The sequence below is a fragment of the Vicugna pacos genome, chromosome 13 (assembly GCF_048564905.1).
Source record: "Vicugna pacos chromosome 13, VicPac4, whole genome shotgun sequence".
Lineage (NCBI taxonomy): Eukaryota > Metazoa > Chordata > Mammalia > Artiodactyla > Camelidae > Vicugna > Vicugna pacos.
In genome coordinates this window covers 48,155,459-48,182,379 of record NC_132999.1, presented here as the reverse complement: position 1 = coordinate 48,182,379, position 26,921 = coordinate 48,155,459, and the positions used below count along the sequence as shown (strand labels likewise).

The 26,921-nt window shown below is 49.0% G+C and overlaps 1 protein-coding gene across 3 annotated transcripts; it reads left to right on the top strand.

Moving 5' to 3' along the window:
• Positions 1 to 11,636: 11,636 nt before the first annotated feature.
• On the top strand, positions 11,637 to 25,078 carry THEMIS2 (thymocyte selection associated family member 2). 3 transcript variants are annotated; one of them, XM_072974987.1, is made up of 6 exons: positions 11,637 to 11,749; positions 14,131 to 14,271; positions 16,762 to 17,172; positions 20,354 to 21,429; positions 23,881 to 24,013; positions 24,452 to 25,078. In XM_072974987.1, exons 1-6 carry the CDS (start codon positions 11,656 to 11,658, stop codon positions 24,502 to 24,504), a joined length of 1,908 nt encoding a protein of 635 aa, XP_072831088.1. In that variant the 5' UTR covers positions 11,637 to 11,655; the 3' UTR covers positions 24,505 to 25,078. The 3 variants fall into 3 exon arrangements, with proteins under 3 accessions (XP_072831088.1, XP_015095877.2, XP_072831089.1); XM_015240391.3 differs by having other exon boundaries at positions 23,857 to 24,013; XM_072974988.1 differs by lacking the exon at positions 11,637 to 11,749 and having other exon boundaries at positions 14,153 to 14,276; positions 23,857 to 24,013.
• Positions 25,079 to 26,921: the final 1,843 nt, after the last annotated feature.

The following is a 26,921-nucleotide window of genomic DNA, read 5'->3' as shown; positions in this document are numbered from 1 at the left end:
CCATCTTTTTGAATGACTGGAAGGATGGGTGTATTGCAGGGGGAGTTAACAGGAATTAGGAGTCCATACTGCAAGAACTTGGAAATTATTGGCTGAAGGCCCTTCCTTGCCTCAGATTTTAAAGGATATTGTTTTTGATTAGGGAACCAGGTAGGGTCTCTGAGGGAAATGACAACCAGAGCAGCTGTCTTTGCTCGCCCTGGGACACCTTGATCGCAGACAGCAGGATTAATTTTACTCTCCAGGCCTCTGGGTCCGGAGGTCTTTCTCCTTCCCCAGACAGCAATAAGAGTTGTAAAGAGGTGAAAGTTTGGGGATTTTCTCCCAGGATAACTCAGTTTCCAAACTTGTAAAGATGATCTCAGCCTAAAAGGGGGCTAGAACATGCTGGCACGCATAAGAAAGATGTGCGAATGAGCATTCATCCCACAAACAACAAAGAATCTTAAGGTCAGTTTACCTGTGACTCCCATGATGGTACAGAATCTAGAGGGGAAGGATCCAGATAAGGAAGTTAGGACAGAGTAGGTGGTCCTGGTTTCGAAAAGAAAAGTTACTGTCCTACCTGCCACATCTATCTGTACCCGTGGCTCCAGCCCAGGGATGAAGATCTCTTGCTTTGGGGCTGACTGGAGGGGGCTTCTTTAGTCCCAGACAACCATTTGCAGGTCTCAGGCCGGTTCTCCCCTACGGGCCATTTGGCTCGAGGGACAGACGGCCACCCAATAACCTTGCTTGTTACACCAAAAGTAGGCAGATCTTGGAGGTTTGTCCTTTGGGGGGCATTTCTTGGCCCATTGACCAGGTCAGTGGCAGATGTTGTATTGATCATCAGGCTTGCCTCAGGCTGCAGGGGGCCGAGAATTTAGGGATGGTGGCTTCCCTTGAAGGGCTGTAATCATCTGGGCAGGCCTGGCCTCCTTCCTTTCCTTCTCTTGAGCTTTGGCCTCTTGCACCTGATCTCAATTATGAAAAAAACCTGTGGCAGCAACGGTTAGCACTTACCAAGAGTTACTCTGGGTTCCTGGATTGCCTTTTGGAGTTTTTATCTAATATTGGGGGCATACTGGATGAGAAATTTATCCTTTAAATGAGGGGTATATGGTAGGGAGAGCAGAGGAGGATGTATGTTTAAGGGAGTCCTCCTCTCAAGGAGGTGTTGGGGACAGCAGGTTGCTGATAGTAACCAAGGTGGTTATTTTGCATTTCTTTAGGAGATCATTGCTGTCCCTCAGCAAATAAAAAAATCTGGATATATGGTATTTTAGACCATGTACTTTGTGTATTGAAGAAGAGATTAAGCTGGAGCAAGGTGGTTGAATTTACGCTATTTATGGGCCATGTTTTTGGCTAAAATATAGCCCAGGGGAATCCCGGCAGGGATCAACTGTTGGCTTTTGATTTGAAGGACAGGATACTGGGAGGAAGGGGGGGATCTTCAGAGCTCAGCATCCTGAGGTGAAGCCCACAGGCTGCCATCTCAGTCTTCTGCCTGTAGCCAAGAGTACCCTGAAGCCATGGACCAAAGAGAGCCTGGTGTTCCAGGGTCATTGGTCTGCAGAAGGAGGACCCAGCGTCCCAGCCTCCTCTCTGGATGGGGAAAGCGGCCACAGTCTTACCATGAGCTGGGAGTCTCCACAGTCCAAGGAAATAGTCGGTTTTAACCCTGCAGGTGGTCGGTGATCTGGGAACAGGAGAGCTGCTCAACTGGGACAGCCAGAGAAAGAGGGAGCAAAAATAGAGGAGTGAGTTAGGGTGAGAGGGTCAATATGGAAGCTCCTGAATGGGGAAGGCAGCAGGAGAGGAGAACTTGAGCTAGAACTCCAGTAGCTCAGTTTTCTAAGGCAGAGATGTATGAAAGAGGCGGCCAAATACTTGCTGGCCTGTGAATAAGGCAAACAGGATATGGTTATAAGAGTTCCCAGGGCACCATAGGTTGAAATAGTGGCAACAAGGGCGTGGCCCCAGCCACATTGGGAAACCAAGAGTTTTCTTTTAGGTTGAAGAGTAAGTTAGTCATAGCCCATGAGAGAGGCTCCCTTGTCGGAGCCATAGGACCTTGCAGTGACCAGTGGGAAAAAGACAGTTAGAGATTGAAGGAGGGTGTTTTTTAGAGAACTCAATAGCAAAGCTCAGAAAGCAGAAGCCAAGAACCCCAGCAAAGGATAGAGACCAGTATATAAAGGCGTGAGTGATAAAGTGATTGGTACAAAGGACTGGTCCGGTGTCTTGGGTCAGCTGTCTACTTCACATGTCATCTTCTTCTCTTCCTGGTTTGGTAGCTTCTCCTTTGCTTGAGTATTGTTTTAAGGTGGTCAGTAGTCTTCTCTATAGGCCAGTCCAGTGTAAGGGCCAGAAGTGATTAGTTTACTGTGGTTTTGGAGTAAGCCTACTTATCTCCACTTGGAGCTCCCTGGCGGGCGGGGAGGGAGAGGGAAGAGTGCGCTGGGGCGGGCGTGGGGGAGGCGGCGCATGGCCTCAGTGCCCTCGCAAGGCAACCGGCCCAGCACGGGGTCCCAGATGGGCCACTAGCTGCTTGACCGGCCCAGCACTGCTTGGAGTTCCACACTCTATATCCTCGCTCCAGCCTCCACAGCCGGCCCCAGGAGCCTGTGCTCTGTGGGCCTCTGTGAGGGAGAGGGAAATGAAGGGCGAAAGATTAGGTTTAAGCACATGATCCGAGTCACAGCACCAAAATTAATATTACCAGGAAAAGGGAAATAAGAATTACCTCGGTTCTTAGTCAGCCGAAAAAAAAGAATTTTTGACAAGAGACAAAAAGCATGATATAAGCAAGATTTTTATTAGTGAAGTAAAAAATATAGTGAAAGATAGCGCACTCCCGAGAACTGGGAGCAGGCCAATCCAAGAGAGGAAAAACGGCGCAGCTCCTTTGTTTTTCCTATTTTTATATCCTGGTTTCATGAGTGATTGATTGATTGATTGATTGACAACTCAGGTGCCCTGTGCTCTGGTTGATTGACAGCTCAGGTTCCTTGTGTTCTGGGTTGTTCTTTTCCCCTTCCTCTCCCCCTGCCCAGTGCTCATTTCTATCTAAACTACCTAACACATCCTCCACCAGTCATCTCTTAATTACTTCTAAGCCTTTTTCCTCTGGAAGAGTGAGTTAAAACAGAAGACAATCTTTGGCAACTCCCTTTCTTCCTCATGATACAAAATATCCATGAACTAAGAACAGGATGAATAAAAAGTAGAATTTTAAAGAAGCGTTATTGAACTAAACTTGGGCCTGCTCACCCATGTGCGGTAAAGCCAATCTACTGATACTGGGTTGTAAAGGGAAGTTCAGCCTTTATTGCAGGTGCCAAGCAAGGAGACAAGGCAGCTAGTGCTCAAAAGGCCTGAACTCCCTGATGGCTTTCAGGGAAAGGTTTTAAAGACAGGGTGAGGGAGAAGGTTGTAAGGTTCATGATCAGCTTGTGGACATTCTTCTGATTGGCTGGGGGTGAGGTCACTGGGAGTCAACATCATCAACCTTCTGTTTCCAACCGGTCTGGGGTCTCCATGCTTGTGGGCATCATTCAGTTCACTTCTTCCACCTGCTGGGGTTTGCAGTGTCTGCAAAACTGCTCAAGGGACATGGCTCAGAATATTGTCTATAGCACTTGAGGACGAATTAAACATCCTTGACTTTGTTTAATGGCTAAACTGTTATTATTTTGTTTCGCTTGACTGTTTTACTTTGCTTCTGCATTTTCTCACTTCTCTAATTAAGTTTATTCTTTGGAACTCGAGAAAGGCCTAGGAGGCTAAAGTTTTTCTACCAACAAAAGGCAGGCAAAGGAATGAGAAGAGGGGTGGTCTGGAAGGCCCCAGAGGGTCCTGATCAGTTACAAAAGTTCTCAGAAATTAAAAATATAAAAACAGAAAATTTTTAAAGTGGTGGAATGGTTAGATGATGAAGCCTATGAAATCTTCTGGCAATTAGAACAGAAGCTCAGGGAGATGAAGAATTGGTCCAGAAGATAAAACATACAACTAAAAGGAGCTACCAAAAAAGAAAAAAGCAAACAAACAAACAATGACAACAAAAAGAAGCAGGCTTCTAGAATGGAGGGTGTGAGTCTCTGTATTAAAAAGATCCACCAGTGCCCAGGAGCAAGAATGAAAGACCTGCAGAGGGCTGGGCACGTGGAAAATCAGAGCATCAGGGACAGGAAGAGGCTCCCAAACTTCCCCACATGAAGGGTCTGGGATAAGAGTGACACTGGATTCCTAGCAGTGAACATATTACTCCAAGACCAGGGAGCCACGCTTCCAAGTTTGGGGCAACACTGTTTACAACCTGGACCGCAGATCATTTCTGAGAATAAACAATGCTGTACATTAGATTTAGGCTTAGAAACAGTCTTGAGATAACTTCTTTTTTTAAAGATTGTGTTAAAAAATTATAATCTAAAATTTACCGTCTAAACCGTGTTTGAGTGCACAGGTCAGGAGTGCTGAGTCTATTCACATTGTTGTATAACCAGTCCCCAGAACTTTTTCATCTTGAAAAACTGAAACTTGACCCCTATCAAAAAAATAACTTCTGATTTTCCCTCCCTCCAGGCCCTGGCAACCACCTTCTACTTTGTCTCTATGATTTTGACTACTGGAGATGCCTCACAGAAGTGGAATCATACACATTTGTCCTTTTGTGACACTTCACAGAGCTGAAGGTCCTCAAGGTTCATCCATGTTGCAACATGTGTCAGGAACTCCTTCCCCTTTTTTAAGGCTGAATATTATTCCATTTTATGTATGTACCACACTTTCCTTATCTGTTCATCTGTTGATGGACACTTGGGTTCCTTCCACCTCTTGGGTCTTGTGAGTAACGCTGCCGTGAACAGGTGGGTTTACCATTATCGTTTGAGTCCTCACTTTCAATTCTTTTGAGTATATACCTAGAAGTGAAATTGCTGAATCACATGATAACTCTATTATTAATATTCTGAGAAAAGACAACTTCATTTAACCTCTGCTGAAAGAAGACAGTGGAGCCAGCTGTTCCTCCCAAATCCAGAAACTACCTAGAGATTCTTGTAATGTTTGGAGCCCAAAGCCTGACCCCTGTTCCCAGAACTGGATCCATTTCCTTCCCTCTGCTCCGCAGCCATGCAGGTGCTGCAGTCCCTTCTGGGAGAGAAGTATCTGGTGCTGAAACCAAGCAGTTTCAACTTCCATCAAGTCCTAGTTAGGGCATACAGGGCCACAAAGCTCCTTGGGCTCAAATCCACTTCCCCAGGCCCAAGGACTGTGGTTCTGTCTGTGTTCCTGCTCCTCCCTAGCCTCCTGGGGACCAGCCTGCTCCCATCCCTGAGCAGCTCCTGCCCAGCCCTCCTCAGCTGCCACCCTACCAATCCTGGTCCCAGCAAGATGTCCTGGGACCCAGACCCCCAAATCCCAGGGCCAGCATCCCTTATGCCTTCCCTGAGTCCCTGGGGCTGGACTGTGAGAGCATCTCCGGGCTTGAGGCTGACTTTCCAGCACACAGGAGGGAACAGAGTTAATCCTTTGAAGCTTTGCAACTAGACACGCGCTCCTCCTGGAGGAAACACAGATACCGAGTACCTTTCCCCAGAAGTCATGTTCCCCTAGTGAAAATCTGCCAGGAGAGGGGCATCCCTCCAGGACAGCCTCCACCGCTGTCTCAGGAGCCTTTGTCAGGGAGCTGTTCTTATTTATAAACCATGCTACAGAAAATCTAGAAAACAGGAAAAGGCAACAGACCACCCTTCAGGCCTTTGTAGTTCCCAGTGCCAGGTACATTTCTGGGGCTCCTCCTGTGAGTTTTGCGCACTTGTCTCTGTAGGAGATTCGGTCTCACTGTCCTGGGGAGAGAGCAACTCGACATGTGTCCACCCTGATGGGGCACCCTTGACATCCAGAGGTATCATCACGTGGCAGACTGACTTGGGACTCTGAAAGGACGCATTTCTGACAGCCATCAGGGCCTGAGCCAGAGGAAGAAGGCCACAGGATTCTGGGCCGTGGGACAGATGCCTTGTACCCTAGTGTGCCGAGGGCTGGAGGCCCTTGGCTTTCTCTCTCACCCCTGGAGCAGAGGCATCCTCCTCTTCGCCCCTACACTCTGGCATTGACCTTCCTGATTGCTGGCATGTTTTCCATCACCTTGGGCCAACATGCCACACTGGGGGACACATAAGTGGACGGAAAGACACTGTAACCACCGCGTCCAGTGCTGCGTCAGCGTTAGTCCCCATCTCTTCCTGGAAAGGGGTTGAAAACCACCCCGCCTCCCTGGATGTTGCCTGGAAACCACAGGCCACATGGGTAAGAGTGGATGGTGCCAGTGCAGCAGTAGGGGCCCCAGTCTCTCGGAATCACTCTGACCAGCGTCTGCCCACAGGAGGCCCCAAGCCGGTCACCTTCAGATTCTGAAAACCTGACAGCTACTGTGAGGGAAACGAGGTTCTCCAGCTCTTGGGCCTTGCACCACCCCGCCTCCCCAGCCCCTCTGTGAGCCTGGGCTTCCTGGCTCAGCTCAACGGGACCAGGAGAGGCCCAGGCTGGGGGTGGAAATGGTGTGGCTATGCCAACTACAGGCCTGGCTTCAAACTCCATTTCCTCCATTTGTATATTGAGCAACAGCAAAGAAGACAGTTTCTCACTCAGAAGCTTATTTTCCTGAAATAGATAGCAGGGTGCTGAGAGAAGGAAAAGAGAACTGAGCTCTCTGAGAAGTGTCACGGGCACAGGAGGCCCTTGGGGAACAATAATGAGACAGACATCGAGCACCAGTCATGTGCTTGTGTTACACTGTCATTTTCACCAGTACCCCTGCTCTGGTCAGTCCCCATTGTACAGAGGGGGCTAAGACTCAGAGAGGTTAAGGAACTTGCCTAAGGTCACACAGCCAGGATTTGAGCTCAGCTTTAGCTCCAAAGCCCATCTTTTTATTCTTTGTCCTCTACTGTAATTTTAGGCAAAACTGAGCTTCGCAGAAACCTGTCTGACTCACGTGGTCTGCTGAAACACACTGGGGAGAGATGAAGACTTGCCACGTTCTCTTGCCGACAAGAGGAACAGCAGAGCTGGGTTAGGATCCTAGCATCTCCACTTTCTCTCTGCATGATCTAAGGCAAGTCTTTTCACTTTTCTGAGTTTCAGTTTCCTCATCTGTAAAGTGGAGAGGACTTGTCCCTTGCCTATTTCTAGGGAGGATTAAGGGAGTGAACGGTTGTCTCGGGCCTGCTTCCAGAGACAACCCAGAGAATCACTCTCGATGATGTTTCTGGAAACATGTGGAAATGTCCCCTCCATCCCATCTCCTCTGCTTAGCAGCCTGGGTTTGGGGCCCCTGTGTGCCTCTGTGTCCTGCTACTCTCAGATCTTGTAAATGCCCCTCTTCTTCCTTATCTAATCGGGCCCCGTGGAGGCTCAGCCACTTTTCAACAGGACTAAAACTCACACTTAAAGGCTCTAAAAACAAGCACACCATTTAACTCAGAGATTCCACTTCAGGAATCCATCCCAAGGAAGTATTTTCCATCCATACCTCCAGTAAGTCAACAATAATGATGCTGGTCATTGAGCACCTACTGTGTGCCAGGCTCTGCATAAAGTGCTGGGGGTACAGCGGCAGGGGGGCGGGCAGAGCAGACAGGTACCACAGTCTCTGCCCTTGAGAAGCCACCTAACAGCTGAGGTGCAATGAAGCAAATAATTACACAGATAAATGTACGACTGTAAATTGTAATGGTGAGGAAATGGCTTCAACATGTCAGTCACAGTAGGCTTTTGCCTACTCATTTTGGAAAGTCCACTTCAGTGCCAAGAATTTGGGATAATGCTCACAAGATAAAGACCAACTGAAAGCAGAGGATTTGAAATTTTCTGTTGAGGGTTATCACCCAGGAGCTTCTTCTCATTTTTTTTCAAAGCTGTATTTATTTATTTATCCATCTGTCTTCCAGTTTTAGTAAGATATGATTCACATACAGTGCTGTATAAATTTAAGGTGGACAGCATAATGATTTGACTTCCACACATCATGAAGCAATTATTGCAATAAGATTAGTGAACACCCATCAGCTCATATAGGTACAAAAGCAAAGAATAGAAAAAAAGCTTTTCCTTGTGATGAGAACACTTAGGGTTTTCTCTCTTAACAACTTTTATATCTATCATACAGTGGTGTTAATTATATTTATCATGTTCTACATGACATCCCTAGTACTTATTTATCTTATAACTGGAAGTTTGTGCCTTTTGCCTGCCTTCATCCAATTCCCCCTCCCCTCCCACCTCTGGTAACCACAAATCTGATCTCTTTTTCAATGAATTTGATTGTTTTTTGATGTGTAATTGACCTATGACACTATGTTAGTTTCTGTTACACAACACAGTGATTCAATATTTCCATATATTTCAAAATGATCACCACGATGACTCTAATTATGAACTGTCACCATACTAAGATACTGCACAGTTATTGAGTATATTTCCCACACTGTACATATCTTACCTGTGACTCACTTATTTTGCAACTGGAAGTTTGTACCCTAGAAGCTTCTTCTTTTTTTTTTTCCAATTATTATTATTATTTTTTAATGGAGTTGCTGGGATCAAACCCAGAACCTCATGCATGCTAAGCATATACTTTACCGCTGAGCTATACCCTCCCCTGCCCAGAAGCTTCCTGAAGGTCAGTGAGGGCTGGACCTGATTTCAGCTGGGTCATGGAGCAGGCAGTGGTGTCTGTAAATGTCTATGCAAGGAAAGAAAAAGACAAACAAAAAGAACAGGGAATACAGTGGCCAAGAGCACTCTCAGCGACCAGAGCACCGTTTCTAAACATCATTCTCCAATAAAAGGAATTTTGGGAGAAGTGGCTGATTGTTGGGCGGGAGCAGGGAAAAGACAAGATGAACCTGGTGCATTTGGTAGCAACAGGCAGTAAGGAAGTGCTCAGAGAAGGGAGCAATGGGGTCACGGCAAAGGGTCACAGCAAAGGGTCACAGCAAAGGTTCCCGGAGCCAGCCTGGAGGGACCCCCAAAGCTGGAACAATCTGAGCAACAAAATAACTAATGTAGTATTAGATTTATAATATAGTCAGAATATAAAATAAATACATGTGAGTCCTCACTGACATAAGTAAATAAATGAATAAAGAAGTAAACGGAGGAGAAGAGACAATTCTTTCTTACAGGAGAATTCCAAATAACTTATTTGGATGCTGCTACCTCTGGGAAGTGGGGCTGGGTTAATCCTGTGGGTTCTTTACAAAGAACAGAGTATGAAGATGGAAAAACAGCAGCTTTACTGTGGTGAAACCTGGAAACAGCACCTTAACCAAGCAGTCAAGTTTAATTAACATCACAGTGAGAAGTCATGTGGATATGTCATGTGCCCCCTCCCCCGGCCAAGAGGGTGTGACAAGAAGGGCACTTCAACTCAGTAGTATCCTCCCCTAAAATCCATAATGCCAGTCTAGTCATGAGCAAAATATCCAAAAAAAAAGCCAAATTGAGGGACATTCGGCAAAATACCTGAGCAGTTCTCCTCAAGATGGAACAAGGAAAGGTTAAGAAAGTGTCACAGGTAGGAGACTGTGACTAAATGCAACATAGAATCCTGGATGGGATTCTGGACCAGAAAAAGGACATCAGTGGAAAAACAGATGAAAGCGAAACAAAGTCTGCAGTTCAGTTAGCAGTAATGCAGCAATGTGGTTTTGACAAACGCACCCTGGTAATGTGAGATGCTAGCAACAGAGGAATTTGAAACTAGCTGAGTGATATATGGGAAATCACTACTATTTTGCAACTTAACTGTAAATAAAAAAAAATTTAAACCCACACACAGCTACACAGAATAAAGAGTAGAAAGAAACACAGCAAAATATTAGTTATATTTGGATGGTGGAAAAAGAAAGTCCTTTTTTATTTGTCAAACGTCTTTAATTAGGGTTTATTCTTTTTTTAAAACTTTTGTTATTTCTGACTAGAAGTCTGTTACTTTTACAGTAACAAAAAATTAAATAAAGCATTTTGCAGAATGTCTATAACCACAATATCTATATCATCTCTTTAATCCTCACAAACAGCTCAGAGAAGATTCTTCCCCCATTTTACAGATGAGGAAACTAAAATTCAAAACCAAAGTGATTTGCTTAAAGTTTCATAACAAGCAGGAGGAATTGGTGTTTGAACCTCAGTTGGTCTAAATCCTGAGGGACAGGAAAATGGAAAAGCCTTATCTACCCCTGTGGGGTCAGGAGAAGTGGCTGGTCTCTCTCCTAAGCAGATTTCTCTTTAGCTCAAAGAATAATTTTTTTAGGGCTGTTCGGTCATTCATATCTTCTTTTTATTTGTTTGTTTTGTTTTTTTTCAGGAGGGGGAGGTAATTACGTTTTTTGTTTGTTTGTTTGTTTGTTTGTTTATTTAATGGAGGTACTGGGAATTGAACCCCTCTACCATGAGCTGTATCACGCCCTCTTTTTTTTTTTTTAAATTGAAGTATAGTTAATTTACAACATCGAGTTATTTTCTGATGGGCAGCATAGTCATTCAGTTATACATATATATATATATAATACTCTTTTCCATTATAGGTTATTACAAGCTATTGAATATAGTTCCCAATGCTATATATGTTAGGACCTTGTTTATCTATTTTGCATGTAGTAGATTGTATCTGCTAATCCCAAACTCCTAATTTATCCCTCCCCTCCATTTCCCCTTTGGTAACCATAAATTTGTTTTCTATGTCTGTGAGTCTGTTTCTGTTTTGTAAATAAGTTCATTTGTGTCTTTTTTTTTTAGATTCCACATATAAGTGATATCATATGATATGTTCTTCTCTGTCTGACTTACTTAACTTAGTATGATAATCTCCAGGTCCATCCATGTTGCTGCTAATGGCATTATTTCCTTCTTTTTTATGGCTGAGGAGAATTCCATTGTGTGTGTATATATATGTATGTGTGTGTATGTATATGTATGTACACACACACACACACACACACACACACACACACCCCACATCTTTATCTAATCATCTGTGGATGGACATTCAGGTTGCTCCAAGGAAGAATTTTTAAGTAGGATTGTCCAGAGGGTATGAGCGTCCTGGAAAGGTAGTGAGCTCCCCATCAGTAGAGAACCGCGGAGTGTCCTAGAGAGGGATTCAGGATACCAGATACTTTATCTTCCCCCTCAGACCTAAACGGCAAGGCTGTGTCTCTCCAGTGAGACTCGGACCTACACCAGGCGGACCGCGTTTCCTCGGTAGAACAGAGAGGAAGGGAGAACTAGGGAGGGAGTTGGGGGTTTTTCCTTCATCTTCATCCTCGCCCGCCCTCCACGATGCGGTACATCACTGATGACTGGGCACGTGGGGACCAGCTTATATTTACTCAGGACCTTCAGGGTATCAGGTCCTGATCTAGACCTTCTAAGTCGTGCCATCCATGTGAGAGGTGGGTCATGCAACCCTCTTGTAGAGATGAGGGAACTGAGGCCGGGAGAAGGATACCGCTTCTCTGAGAGCACGGGGTCGCGTCCCGCAAGCCCTTGGGCGGAGCCACTCCGCCCAACCCCGCCCCGCGAGGACGACCGAGGCGGGGCTGCCGGGCTCTGCTGCGGGCGAGCCACTCAATCCGCGTCCAGCGAGCCGCTCGGAGCATGGAGCCCGTGTCGCTGCAGGACTTCGTGTGCTCCCTGGACCCCGCCTCACTCCCGCGTGTGCTGCAGGTCTGCTCCGGGGTCTATTTCCAGGGTGAGTGGAGGGCTGAGCCCCCTCCGACCCGCGGCGCGGCCACGGACCGGCTCTCCCTGCCAGGGCGTTAGGAACCCGAAAAGCTGCACCCCGGGTTCAAATCCCGACACAGCCACTGCCCAAACTGTGATTTGGTGCCACACTCCGACTTCTCCGGGCCACGGCTTTTGCGTCCGCGGAATGGGGGATTGCTGATTGCTCCGCAGGGTGGTGATTGGAAGTAAATGAGCTCAAACACTCAGGCCGGTGAAACTTAGCCAAGCTGGGATGGAACCCCGGTGCGCATTTCTTAAGGGTGACTGTGCTGGGTCGCGGCGTTGGGGCGCTCAAGATGCCGAGCTGTTGTTTAATTTTGAAGCGCCAGGTCAGCCCTCCTCTCCGTTTGCCCTCCCACTCCTCCGCCTTGATGCCCATCTACGGGGCCTTCCTTCTGTCCCTCCACCCCGCCTCTGCCCTCCGGCAATGGGCGGTACTTGATCTGATCAGCTCTTCAGTTTTCGTCCTAAAAGACTCTTCCTCCTCTGGGAAGTCTTCCTGGCTCTCTGCTTCTTGCACACTTGCACATCTGCCCACCTGGCCACAACCGGCCAGGTTCTCAAGGGTACACAGCTGGTGCTCAGTCAATAGTCATTGTCTGAAAGAGCAAGGGAGGAGGCGTTGACTGTTTGTGAAAGGAGTGGCAGCAGCTCTGGGGGTGAGGGAGGAGCTGTGGGCAACTGAGTGGGGAAGGCAGAGGTGGAGGAGAGAGGGAAGCGAGAGTCTGGGTGGGGTGGGAGGAGGCTTCTTCCTTAGAAAGCAAACTATTTATGGGTGCCCTGCCCCCTCCTGTCCCCTCCATCCATCCCCTTGCTCTTCCACAGCAGCTTCCAGTAAAGTGTTCCGAGGCCCCAAGTGGGGTCTAGACCAAGGGTGAGACACGTGGAGGGTCACACAGGGGACAGGCAGGCCACCACACCACGGGGTCTTGCCAGGTCCACTTTGGGAATCCAATGGATCTGGATTCAAACCCTGACTCCCCCCTGGGGGCTCCCTGCAGGCATCTGTGCTCTGTTTGCTGGTCTCCTCCGATGTGCCCTGCCCACTGTGTGTCTCAATAGCTGAGTTTCCTCATTCTGCCTGACCCGGGTGGTGGGAAGTGACAGGAAGTGGCGGAAGTGAGAGTAAGATAAGAACCTGACAGGGTGAGATGTGGGGGTGGATTGGAGGAGGGCAGGTGGTGATGCTGGTGGGGCAGGCGGCTGCACCAGACACTGTGAGGTTAGGAGCCCCAGCTTTGAAGGCAAACACCCTGGACTAAGTCCCACTTCTGCCTCCTGTTATCTGATAAACTTGGGCCACCCTCTCTGCCCTGCCGAGGCTCAGTTTTGTTATTTAGGAAACAGAAACTGTCCTTTCCTCCAGGGACAGTCATGGGTCTTAAATGCAGTGACACTTCTGCAGTACCAAGCACAGCACTGGGTATGTAGTAAGTGCTCAGCACCGACTGCTGCTGTTACTGCTGGCCCGGGGGGTCCACCCCCTGAAACTGTAGTCAGAACTGTTTTATGAGCCTGTGTGCATTTTCCTGGGGATGAGGGGTGGGATTTTCATCAGTTTCTCAGGGCTCTTTGAAGGGCCCTGCTGAGGCTGCCCTGGGGATGGGGTAGAATCGTGTGTCCTCAATGCCCGTCAGCCTGCACTGTCCAGCCCCTCATTGGCCGGATGGAGGGCTTGTGCACTGCCCATGTAAATCTTTAATGAGTACCTTCCATGTTCTGGACACTGCTTTAAACACTTTAAACCAGGAAAGTGGGGCTGCTGTGCTTGAAGGTGGGGGCCCAGAGCACTGCCTACTGAGCCCACCCTGTCAGCGGCCCGTCATTCACTCCAGTGCGTCCTCTAAAAACAGTCCATCTGAAGAAGATGCCAGTGTGGGTGTTCGGCTCTGTGTGACTTCAGGGCAGTCACTGAACCTCTCTGGGCCTGATTTCGTAGCTGTACAAGGGAATTGGGGTTTATTGGGTTGTTTACTCATTCATGACTTTAGCACATGCTTCGAAGCTGGGCCTGTGCTGGTTGCAGTGATGCTGAGATGGGTCAGTCGTGCCCTGTGAGCTCAGTTCAGGAGGCCAGGGGATGTGACAAGGGCCACAGAAGTGGGCCACAGAAGTTGACCACAGAGGGGTACAGTCAGCACTAAAAGAAAGCAAAGGCAGAGTTTTTGCTGCCTGAGGACAGCTGAGCCAGTGGCCGTTCGGCAGGGAAGACAGGGAAGAGCATTCCAGGCAGCTGGAACAGCATGTGCAAAGGTGTGGCAGAGCAGGGCCTTTTGGGGAATAGGGTCCAGGCTGCCCAGCATTTTGCCCTAGCTGAACCAGGAAACTGAGTCTGTGTCTCCGTAGGCTCCATCTACGAGATCTCTGGGAATGAGTGCTGCCTCTCCACAGGGGACCTGATCAAGGTCATCCAGGTTCACCTCCAGAAGGTGGTCTGCGAGAATCCGGAGACAGGCCAGACGATGGTGCTTGCTCCCAACTTCCAGGGTAAGGTGGGCACCTCTGTCTCCCTCAGTGCCCTGGAACCCTCCAGGCAGGCACACCCTTGGACACACTTGACCCCAGCACAAACTCCCACCCCTCTGGGCTGGCACACACAACGCTCACATCCCCCACTACCCAGCCCCAAGGCCCAGATGTCCTCAGTGCTCTGACGATGCCTGGAGCTAGTGTGGCCACACCCTCTCAGTATCCATGTCTGATCTCATCTGCCTTTTGGCTGGGCGTTCCTTGTTCCAGGGCTCTGTCCACATGCATGTTTCTGTGTTCGCTCACACATTCACTCACCAAATATTTCTTGCCACTCACTATGTGCCAGGCCTTGTGCTGGGGGCTGGGGGTATGGGGCTCAGGATGAACCAGGTGCAGGTTCCAGGATGGCAGTGAGGACAACAGTAGAAGTAGGCACAGGTTTTAGAGAGGGCTCTGGGCCAGAGTGGCCTGCCTTAGAGATCTGTGCAAGCTTCCTGGAGGAGGTGGCACCTGAGCTGGAGAAAGGCTCCCAGCTGGAGGGAGCAGCCTCCAGAAACCCCTCATAGCGCAGTCATTGCAGGAGGCATGTAGCGTGGTGGACCATGGGCCTGGGTGCTGACACCTTGGAGGGGATCCCAGCTCTGCAGGCTACTAGCTGTGGCTGTGGCGAGTTCCTATGACCTCTCTGGGCCTCAATTTCCTCCTCTGTAACAGGACAATCAGGGTTGATAAGAGGGTTAAATGAGTTGCCACCTATGAGCACTTGGAACAGGGCCAGGCAGAGAACAGATGCCCTCTGAGGGCTTGTTCTCGGTTTACCATGACTGCCAGCAGGGAAGAACGGACAAGGGCATGGGTTCCAGGTGAGGGGCGTGGAAGCCAGCACCTGGGGCTTGTGTGGGGCACAGACATATTTCAGTCTTTATTTTGAAGACATTAAGTAGCCAAAGATGTTTTTTACCCCCTGGGTATTTATTTATGTATGTAATGGAGGTACTGGGGGTTGAACCCAGTACTGCATGCTACGCACACACTCTACCACTGAGCTATACCCTCTCCCTCCAAAGAGGGTTTTAAAATTGTTTTTTTTGTTTGTTTTGTTTTTTGATGGGGAGGTAATTAGGTTCATTTATTTATGTATATTTTTAAGTGGAGGTACTGAGGCTTGAACCCAGGACCTCATGCATGCTTGGCATGTACTTTACCACTGGGCTATACCCTCCCCCACCAAAGAGGGTTTTAAATAGTGCAGTGATGTATTTTATTTTGTATTTTGAATTTTTTTAAATTTTGAAATAATTTCAAATTTACAGAAGACTTCCTAGAACTCTTGTACACGTTTTATCCCATTTCACCAATTATTGATCACTTTATAACATTTGCTTTCTCTCTTTATATACATATATTTATATATATACACATATGAACAGATATTACTATATATGTATGTATATACATACATTTTTCCTGAACCATTTGAGAGTAAATTGCAGGCATGATGCCCCTTTACATTTAAATATTACTCCTAACATTTAGTATATCTCCTAAAAAACAAGAACATTTGCTCACAAAACTGTAGTTCAATGATCAAATTCAGGAAGTTTACTATGGTTACAGTCCTACTATCTAACCCATAGTCTGTATTCAAACTTCACCAGCTGCCCTAATAATGTCCTTGATAGCCAGGTTTTTGCCTTGATCCAGAAGCCAGTCCCAGCTTGCACATGGCATTCAGTTGGCCTCCTTTAGTCTCCTTCAGGCTGGAACAGTTCCTCATCCCTCCTTTGTCTTGACTGATATTTTCAAAGAGTCCAGATCAGTACTTTGGTAGAATGTGCCTCAGTCCAGGTTTGTGTGGTGTTTCCTTGAATAGATTCATTTGTGTTGAGTATTCTGGGCAGAAACCCCCCGGAAGTGATGTTATGTCTAGGTGTGGGGTATTGTAGGCCAGTCTGGTGGCAGAAGAATGGATAGGAGGTGGGGTGGACGGGACAAGCCATCTGGCAGTCAGATGGGGGTGAAGGGGGTGGTCAGAGGTCATTGGGTCAGTAGCTCCTGGGTTTCTAGTTTGGGAGGGACAATGGCGCTCACTTACCCAGGATGGGGTGATAGGTGCTGGTGTGTAGGATTGGAGCAGTGGTGAGGTATCTGGAGGCGAAGATGACAAAGTTAGAGGCAGATAGGATCTGGCAGTAGAAAAATGTGGCAGTGGTCAGTGTGTCTGTTGGGAGATGCATCCCTGTTTGTTCTGTCTCTGGTGACAGAGCCTCTGTGTCTGTGCCTGTCTGTGTCAGAAGGAACTGTCCCCACTCCTCACTGTCCATTCATACATCGTCAGTGCCACCTCCTGTCCCTCAGCCCTGCAGCCCGAATATTCAGACGCTGGCCCACCCTTGGCACCTGCCCCCAGGGGTTCTGGCTGGTTCTTGGCAGCCAGACCGAGATATGTGGCCTTGGGCCCAGCAAAGGCCTGCCCGACCCTGACACCCCTGCTGTGCCCTGCAGGCCACTTCAGCCTCCTCACTGGCCCCCAGAGCTATGGAACCCTGGAGGAGCTGGTCTCTGCTGCAAACCAGAGCTCCAAGAAGCTGCCCATCTGCTTCATGTCAACCTACAAAATTGCCACCAAGGCCAGGGTGGTGCCTGAGAAGCAGCCCCTCAAGCTTGTGGCTGTGGAAATGGACCTCGGGACCTGCTGTGCCCGCTGTGTGCTGGACACTGGGGCCCAGCAGGTCCTATTGCATCTGCCCCTATCCCAGAAGGGGCCCTTCTGGGAACTGGAGCCTGGCACCCATCGGACCCTGCTCCAGGTCCTGCAGGACCCGGCCCTGAGGGACCGCCTCCTCACCTGCCCTGCCCTCCCCTGGTGCTCCCAGAGGCTGAGGCCCGAGTACAAGATCGAAGCCATCATGCACAGTGAGTTCCCCGGGCAGGTGGGTGGGGCGGGAGTGGGAGGGACAGAGGGTCCCTGAGGAGCTGGTGATGGGACGATACACCCCATCCCCATGGACAGTCCAAGAATTCCAGGTGGAGTACCTGGTATATAAAATGTAACAGAATCAGGATTCCCCAACAGTGGAAGTTAGGTGTGAAAATGGGAATAACCTGAGTTAATTCCCACGTACTTTATAAAATTAGGCAAAAGTTGGGTTGTGAGCCTGACAGCAGCTAAGACAAAGAAACGCAGTGTAACAAAGTGAAGCTTTGCCCATGTGCTCAGGAGACACATATTTTCCTGTCTCTGGAGAGAGCAGGATTGTTCGTGAAGGCCCTCCTGTGTGGGAGGGCACTGTCTGGCTGAATCCCGCAGCTGCTTTGTAGGTTATTTCTTAGGACAGGCTGGAGGCGGCATGGCGAGGAACAGTGAAACAGGCAGAACCTGGCCAGGGCTGGTGGCTCAGAGGCCAAGCTGGAGCAGAGGCAGAAGACCTGGTGCCCTAGGACCTCTTCCCTGGAGGGCAGAGGGTTTGAGGTTCAGTTCAGCTCTCTGGTAGTTATGCAGAGTACGGTTGGGTTGTTGACAAACTACAGAGCCAAGTGGGGATTCTTTGCCCTTAAAAAAAAATCTTTTAAAACTGCTTTATTATGGAAAAAGTCTAACATATACAGAAGCTGAGAATAGTATGGCAAACCCCACGACCCCATCACCCCAAATCACAATTATCAACTCACAACTGACCGTGTTTCATCTTCCCCCTCTCCCCACTCCATCCCACCTGATTACATCAAAGCCAACCCCAGGTACCATATCATTTCTTTTGTAAATGTTCCAATATATGCTTCTTTTAAAAATGACTTATTTTTTTTTAACAGACACACAATACCATCATCACACCAAAAAGTTAACAATAACTCCTAATACCACCACTTAGAGGTCATACCCACTTGGTGTTTGAATTCTCTCTGTTGTCTCATTTTTTTACATTTTATTCACATCAGGGTCCACACAAGGTCCACAGTGTTGTCGTTGACTATTAATTAGGTCTCTAAGGTCTCTTTTCATCTCCAGCTTCCCCTTCTTTATTCCTCTGGTAGTTTATCTGTTGAAGGGGCTAGGCCATTTGTGCTCTAGTTTTTCTCAAGTTTTGGATTTCGTTACCAGCATCCTTGTGGTGGTGGTAACATGTTCCTCTGTCCCCTGCATTTTCTGTTGTGTCACCCCAAGACCGCCCCCAGGGTTCAATGATTTCGCCAGGAGGGCTCACAGGCTCCGTGGACAGTCGTACATACAGCTGTCATTTATTACAGCAAAAAGACAAAGCGCCGTCAGCAGAGGAAAAGGCGCATGGGGTGAAGTCTGGAGGCAACCAGGTGCAGCTTCCAAGAATTCTCTCCTGGTGGAGTCACACACACAGGCCACACTTAACTCCTCCAGCACTGATTTGTGACATGTGTCAGATGCTGTCCACCAGGAAAGCTCACTGGAGACCCAGTGCCCAAGGTTTTTCCCAGGTGCTGGTCACGTGGACACCCTCTGGCTGGCACATATCAAAATTCCAGCCTCCCCAAAGGAAAGCAGGTTTGGGGCATAAGCCACCTTGTTTGCAGGCACAGTGAGCCACTCCTGTCAGGGAATGGTGGGCATCCTCCTAAAACCCATGTTCCCACATGCCAGCCAAGGACCAAGCTTGCAGGTGGGCCTTTCTAGGGAGGGCAGTGTCATGCTGGATACATTCACTCTTCTGCACCTATAAAGGCAGTTAGCTCTAGTGTCCTGACCAAGTGTGCAAGAGGCACACCGTTTCTCATCGCCGTGTGAGGTGTGGGGCCAGGAATTCAGCTCTGTGTCTGCCACCAACTTGACTTGCAGCACCAGCCTTGCCGTGTGGTGCAGATCCAGTAACACAACAGATGAGTCAGTGTTTGTCATGTGAGTGGTTGTCAATGGTCACTGCCTAGATCCATGATTTCCTTAGAAACTGCAATAGTGGTATTTTAATCCCATCACTCCCTCTTCATTTATTAAACTGAAACCTCCTCCTGTCTACTCTTTGCACAGGGAATACAGAACATTGTGTTTGGAGCTGTAGAGGTTCCCCAGGCTCCCATTCTTCTACCTCCACTCAGGCTGGGCCTCTGACTGGCCAGACCTGGCCAGGTTCTGCCTCTGCCTCACCAACCCCACTCTGCATGCTCTGAGGACTGTCCTACGAAATACCCTATGCTTTGCTCACTAGTTCTTTAAGTAAGGAGTTGGCTTCCCTGGAATGAAGCAGCTCAGGTAATCTAGAAAGCATTTTGAAGGAAAAAAACCGACCAGTATAGTGAACCTCCATGTGCTCATCTCTCAGCTTTAACCAGTTATCAGCTCATTTGGCATAGAGCAAAATTCCCAAAAGTGTGACCTGAGGAAAGTCACCACCATGCCCCAGAGCCTCAGTGTTCTAATCTGTAAAATGGGGTGAACATTCCTTGCTCTGTCTTCCACGTGGTGCGCCTCAGTCCACACAGTGGAGAGGCCAGTGTTCCTCATTCTCTTCCAGATTTTATGCCCTGGGAACTAACTAATCAATGTTCCAAGAAGTTGTCCAAGGTCATGTAGTCAGTGTTTTTCTTGATTTTATCTATTTCAATCCAGAAAGGATTTGGAAAAGCAGCTTATCAAATTACATTCAAAATCCAATTAAAATTTTTAGAAAATTTAGTTGAACTGATTGGATATTCATTCAAAATTATTAGTGTTTTGATGTGATCACGGCCCAGTGGTTACTATTATTTTTAATTTTTGAATTATCCCTTCTTTTTAGTGATACACATCAAAATAGTCACAGATGGCATAATGTGATTATTCTGATTCAAAATGATCCAGTGGAGGGAAATAGATACGAGATATAAATGAAAGAAGATAGGCCGTGAGTTAAATGTTGAACCTGAGTGACAGGTACATGGGGGTTCACTATACTAGTTTCCCTACTTTTATAAATGTTTAAAACTTTCTGTAGTAACTTTTAAGAAAGAGGTGGAAGAGTGGGCAGGGAACCCGGTACCACAGGATACTGCTGTTAGGAAAGAAAAGATGAGGACAGGAAAGAAGTCAGCTGGCCAGACCTCTGACGGGGTGGGAGGTGCCCCCCGAGCTGACCTCTTCCCTCCACAGTGCGCAGGTCCGTTGTCAAGATCCCCTCCACCCTGGAGGTGGACGTGGAGGACGTCACCGCCTCCTCTCAACACATCCACTTCATCCAACCAATGCTGCTGAGCGAGGTCCTGGCCCGGGGAGGCCCCTTTCCCCTGCCCACAGAGATCCTGGAAGTCCCGGACGGGCCCCCAATCTTCCTCAGCCCGTGGGTGGGCTCCTTAAAGAAAGGCCAGAGGCTCTGCATCCATGGCGTGGCCTCACCACCCTGGCGGCTCCTGGCCTCCACCAAGGGCCGGAAGATGCCCAGACACTTTATGATCTCCGGGGCCTACCAGGGCAAGCTGCGGCGGCGGCCCAGAGAGTTCCCCACGGCCTATGACCTCCTGGGTGCCCTCCAGCCCGGCCAGTCCCTCCGGGTGGTGGCCACAAAGGACTATGAGGGCGAGGGGTTGGAGAACCCCGGGTTCACATCCCTAGCCATGGGCGACAGGCTGGAGGTATTGTGGTCAGACCAGGCCCTGGGGGCTGAAGACAGGGACACAGATGTCTTGGTGTGTCAGCGGCTGAGTGACGAGGCTGAGAAGGAAGGGGAAGAAGAGTGCGGAGGGGAGGCCGAGCACCAAGAACAGATTATGCTGCCCCTCCACACTGCCGGCGGCTTCGTGGAGGAGCTGAGCGACGGCCGGCGCTACAGCCTGCAGGATCTGACTGTCCAGTTCTCACTGCCCTGTGAGGTCAAGGTGATGGTCAAGGACACCAACCACCCTGCTGACCCTCTGACCTCCTTCCCGGGCCTGCGGCTGGAGGAGAAGATCGTGGAACCCTTCTTGGTGGTCAGCCTGGACTCCAAGCCAGGGATGTGCTTCGAGATCCCTCCGCGGTGGCTGGACCTGACTGTTGCGGAGGAAGAGGAGCCGCCAAGCCAGCCGCCTGGGTCCCTCCCCGTAGCCACAGTGGAGGAGCTGACGGAGGCCTTCTACTATCGCCTTCGGAAGTTACCAACCTTCGAGAGTCAAGCTCCCCCGCCCAGGCCTCCGAAAAGTAAGGGCCTCAGTGGGCAGAAGAAGCAGGGCAGCAAGGAGAAAGGCGTCAAGGTACCAACAGAACCCAAGTGGGCAGGGAGGGACCACCTGCTGGGATCATTCAGGTCCTGCCGTTTTTGTCCAGCATCACGTTGCTCTTAGTTGTACAGAACCTGCAGTTTATAAGTGTGCACACTTCGTAACTTTTATTCTTATTCGATCCTGACCATCCTGACATTGGTATGATTTTCCCTATTTTACAGCTGAGAAAATGAGGTCTCAGAGACTCTGAGACTCGCCCAGAGTTACACAGTAAATGAGGGGCCTGAACTGGAGCATAAGCATCCTGCCTCCAAGTTCACGGTGCTTACCTCTCTCTGTCACCCGACTGTCACTCCCTGGTTCAAGCTTCTGCATTTTTCACATAAAACTAGTTCAGCAGCCTCTTCAATCCCGCCCTACAGCTGTCAGAATGGCCTCCCAAATCCCTCTCTGGTCAGCAGGGGGCCCCAGCCCCATTTTCTGAAACCTTCATTGGCTCCCCATTGCTGGGGGGTAATGCGAACCCTTAACATGGCATCCAGGGGCCTTATGAGCTGATTCAGCTTTGCCGTCCCAGGCCCATCTTCCACTACCACTCCACAGCTCACACTCTAGCCAGAGACACTCCTGAGGCTCCCCCAGTATGCCGAGATTCCTACCTCAGCACTTCAGACACCCCCATCCTTTTGCCTGGAAGGTTCTTCCTCCTTTCAGGCTCATGGGCAAGGCCCAGCTCAGATCTCCTCCTGGGCAGTGACGGTCCCCCTCTTCTGTATTCACACCGCACTTTGTACGTAGCTTGGAGGTGGGGGGACATGTAAGTTTTAATCAGTTGTGCTTGGTCTCTGTGGCTAGAACGGGGTTCTGCGGGGGCAGGGACCTCACACACTCCAAGGTAGGCAGAGAAAGTGCTGGTGAGTTAACTGAACCAAATGGAATCATGAGGGAGAAGGTTCAGAGTCAGAAACACTAAGTTCACATCCCAGTTCACTCACTCTGGCCTGTACTCCCCTGAGCATGTTTCCTCACCAGCAAACCTCGGGTAACACCACTAACTCACAGTGCTAGTGTGTTAGCCTCCACTCGTTGGGCACTGACTCTGGGGCAGGCACCTCATACGCACTGCCCGACCCAGCTCTCATGACATCCCTCTGAGGTGGGCATGATAGCTCTTTTTACAGTTGAGAAAACAAGAGGCACAGAGAGATAAAGTAGTTTACCTGAGATCACACAGCTAGCAAGGCTGAAAATGGGTCTGACCACATGATCTGAGCACCTAACTACCAAACCCTGCTGAGAACAGGAGGGGATGATCTATATAAAAAGCACTTTGTGAACTGAAACAAGCATAGAGTTTGGGGATTTGGGGAGACTCCTATCTTGTACTGGGGGAGGTAGTGGAATGGCAGCAGAAGTTAAAAAGATGAAGCAGGGGAGGGTCTCGCTCAGCGGTAGAATGCTAAGAATACTTAGCATGCATGAGGTTCTGGGTTCAATCCTCAGTACCTCCATTAAAAAACAACAACAACAAAGTAATAATAAATAAATCTAATGATCTCTCCTACCAAAAAAAATTTTTTTAATTCTTAGAAGAAAGAACAAACCTTGAGTGGTCTCAGCTCCAGAAGGGGCTCCTATCTGTGGGGCAGGGGATAGGGTAGACAGAACCAAGAATGGACTGGGAATGGACACCTGAAACACAAGCCCTGTGACAGTGCTGGAAAGAATGTGGTACAAAGAACTGAGACCTCAGTCCCAGCCTTGGTTCCTGGCAGTTCCTTTGGGCCTGATCCCTGTTGCAGGCCTGGAACCAGTAGCGTTTCCTCTCTGGGCAGCGGTGTTCTCCGCTGCTCCTCAGGGAGCAGAGCTGTTTGCTTTCAAAAGCACGCTGTCGTGGGAAGAGAAGTGGCTTTAGAGGTCACAGACATGGGTCCGAACCTTGGCCCAGCTAGGGAATCCCCTTCGTGAGGATCCCCACGGCTTTCTCACAGCCTGCTTCCTCATGTGCAAGTGAAACTGCTAGTCAGAGGGTTACCTGAGAATGAAATGAGCAGGCAAGCATACGGCATCTGGCACATGGTAGGGATGCAGTGAAGTCCTCTTCCTTCTGGGACCCCCCTCAGCTCTGTCTGCACTCTGTTCTCAGGCGTTGTAACAACTGCTTTTTTTCTCCTTCAGCAAAGATTTGGAGGACAATGACCAAATCCCTGTGGAGAAACTCAGGGACACCCTATCTCTAGCCCTCAACCTATCATCCCTCACCCTGGCCCCCTTCTTCCCACCAAAGAACATTTCATGTGCTTGTAGCAAAAACACCAGGAGTCCCGAGAAGCCCTACTCTGAAAAGGAAGTTGAGAGGGGAGCAGAGGAAATGACATTTGAAGGAAATTGCATTTCATGGACTCTGCTACCCCATTTCTTGGGACCCTGCTGACTTCTGCTTTTTCTCCCTCTTAGTCGTCTCAAATCTTAAAACTGCAGGAACCATTTCTGCTGCCCAAACCCAAGGTGCAGACCTGGCCAAAGACCACCGAGGACATCTCAAATCTGTATAGTCAGACTCCTGGCCGCAAGAAGGGCCTCACGCCCACTAAGCCCATCACGCAGGATTTGGGTGAGTCCATCAGCCCCTGCTCAGCCTGGTCCTTGCTTCTCCCCTCCCCCACACCACTCCTCTGCTGCTGCTTTGGCCTCTGATGGTGCTGGCCATAACCTCGGCAGGGCCCTGCCCATGGGCAGACCCTTCTACACTCCCAGTTGGATGGACAGGCCTATAGCGGGTGGGCTTAGACTGAAGGGTTCCTACTATCACTCCCAGGGACTCCAGGGCCTTGGCAAGGAAAATGAGTTCATCCTCCAACACACTACACTCCCCAAGGCACAAGGGAACATGTGTGCAAAGTGCTCAGACACAAATTGTGTTCCTGTGCTAGCAAGGATCTCAGAGCGTCCAGACCAGCCCCTTCCCTGTCCAGGGTGGGAACGTGTGCCCTTAGAGGGGAAGGAACCTGCCTAAAGCCAAAGGTCCTCACTAACTTAGTCTCTTTTGCAGATAATGAACATGATTACGAAGAAATAGTTGAGAAGTTTCCAAAAACCCTGTAGGTGCTGGAGGAACCTTCCTTCGTAACTGCTGCTTCTCAGGGAATCCAAGATACCAGCCAACCATTACAGACCTTCAGAAGACCATGGACAGGTCTCTCAGAAATCAGACTGTGGATGAGGAATGGCCGTGTGGGGACTGATCTGAAATGGGACGGACACAGCCCCTGCTTCCCTCAGGTTCTAGGTTCCTGCCGCTGAGGGCTGGCTTCTCTGGGCCCAACACTTTGCGTTTGGCTGACTTAGCCTTGGAGCTTTGCTATCAAATAGCCAACTGGGTTCTACTCAGTCCTTCATCCCCAGCTCCGGTTAGTGCAGGAAGGACACTGCCCACCTGGGTGATGGCAGCACGATGCCTCCTGCCTCTTGGTAAAGGGGACTCAATCCAGATCACACACAGTACTGGTAGCCTTTGTTTGCCACCCCTGCTCCACTCTTTCCTCCCTCTCCCCCTCCCTCTGCCCGAGGGACCAGGACTGTCCTCATCTCTGCAGCACCCAGCACAGGACAGCTGTAGATGACCATCCAGGATTACTTCACTTTAAAACCACAGAATAAAAATGACATCTGAGCTTCTGGAAAAATGATGGGATGATCACTTATTAAGTTTTGTCTGTGTGCCAGACCCTTAACAAACCCTATCTAAATCCTCAGCTCTCTGAGGTAGACAATGGCCTGATTTTAAAGATCAGGAAACAAGCTTCTCAGTCTAGAGCTTCAACAGCAGGCTAGTCACGGGCCTGGGCTGGATCCTTGCTCACCACCTATCAGCTGTGCCTTACAAGTTGTTTCAGCCTCTCTAAGCTTCAGTTTGTTCACATGTAAAATGAAACTCAGTTACCTACCTCAAAAAATTATTTTAAGGACCAACTGAGATAGTATTTGTAGAGCATTCAGCACAGTGCCTGGCACATAACAAACATTCAGTAGACATGTTAGTATCATTATTGTTGACCAAGGTCAGAGAGCTGTATATGTCTCTACAACCAGCACCCTCTCCACACACTCACACTGTCTCCTAGTCCCGGAATTCATCCTAGTGTTTAAAATACAGTATGGTCCTGGGCTGAGGAGAGTGTGTACCAACCAGCTGGAGAGCCTCGCTGTGCAGTATAGTGAGGTAAGAGAAGAAACACTGTCTGTGCAGAGGCTGACTCAGGTTCCAAGCCCAGTGCAGGCCTGAGCAGTGAGGTAAGACCACGGGCCTCATCTCCTCTGGGGGTGGGACTCTGGCTTCCTGGCTGATGCAGTCACGGAACAAAGCACCACAGTTGGCAGAGGACAGGACAGAGTAACAAGGTGGCACTGTCTCTAGCTGTGGCAGGAGCTGAAAGAGGATTCTAGATACTACACCGAGTGTGTCCTTCCTTTGCCTGCTAACATCCCTCTGGCTTTCTGGACCATGGACTGCCTGGGCCTCCTGACCTCCACACCCCAGCATGGAGTTCTCTAGGTCACTGAGCAGTTACTACAAGCTGAAGGGCCAGTCCCCAATATCCAGCACCCACCCTCATCTTCACACCAGTTCCCCTGCCGTCCTCCACAGACATGATCTCTGCTGCACAGGAGGACCCTGAGGAGGAGAGTATTCTGGGACAAGCAATAAGCAACCAAGTGAGACAGAGTTCTTTCTTGGCACAGAACCCCTAGGGGACAAGACCACATGCAAAATGCCCATAGTTTTCACTTCCATGATTGCATTTAATCTTGGGACCAAATTGAGCAAGATCATAAAAGGTGGGCAGAGGAGAGGGCCACCAGTTCCCACAAAAGGGGATTTCTGAGTGGCCAGATGCTGCCATGAGGAAAAAGGAGGCAATTTCATAGCCGGGAAAGATGGGCTTTAAAAGGAAAACCTATGTGAAAACCACTATTGTGAATGTCTTGCCAGAGCAATGGGGGTAGGCAGGGAATGGACCAAAGGCAGACACCACCCTCAGGGAGCTTCTGGTTTTTTTTACCCCTGGAATAAACCACTGGCTGGCGGGGAGGGTGCCATACTGGGGCTAGAGATTCCCCCTGAGCAGTGAACACACTCCTGGGAGGACACAAAATGACCGACTTGGAAACAGAAAGGAACTACAGTTGACCCTTGAACACAGGGGTTAGGGTGCTAACCCCCAACACAGTAAGAAAATTCACATTTAACTTTATGGTTGGCCCTCTGCATCTGCAGATTCAAGCCAAGTTCGAATCATGTAGTATGTGTTTATTGAAAAAAACCCGTGTGTAAGTGGACCTGCACAGTTCAAACCATGATGTTCAAAGGTCAACTGTATTAGGTCCTTTCATATTTATTTTAATATCCTTTTTCATTTCTAACTTCGAGTATTTTGTAATATATATATCATACTAATATAGTAACATGTAAATAAGTGCTAAATAAATGAATATAACCTGGGGATGTGTGCTCAAAAATG

What these genes read in the sequence shown, in the direction of transcription:
- THEMIS2 (XM_015240391.3), top strand. Translation starts at nt 11,656, where the DNA reads ATGGAGCCCGTGTCGCTGCAGGACTTCGTGTGCTCCCTGGACCCCGCC. An exon ending in CTCCGGGGTCTATTTCCAGG is followed by an intron (nt 11,750 to 14,130) that starts GTGAGTGGAGGG and finishes GTGTCTCCGTAG; the next exon opens with GCTCCATCTACGAGATCTCT. An exon ending in GCCCATCACGCAGGATTTGG is followed by an intron (nt 24,014 to 24,451) that starts GTGAGTCCATCA and finishes TCTCTTTTGCAG; the next exon opens with ATAATGAACATGATTACGAA.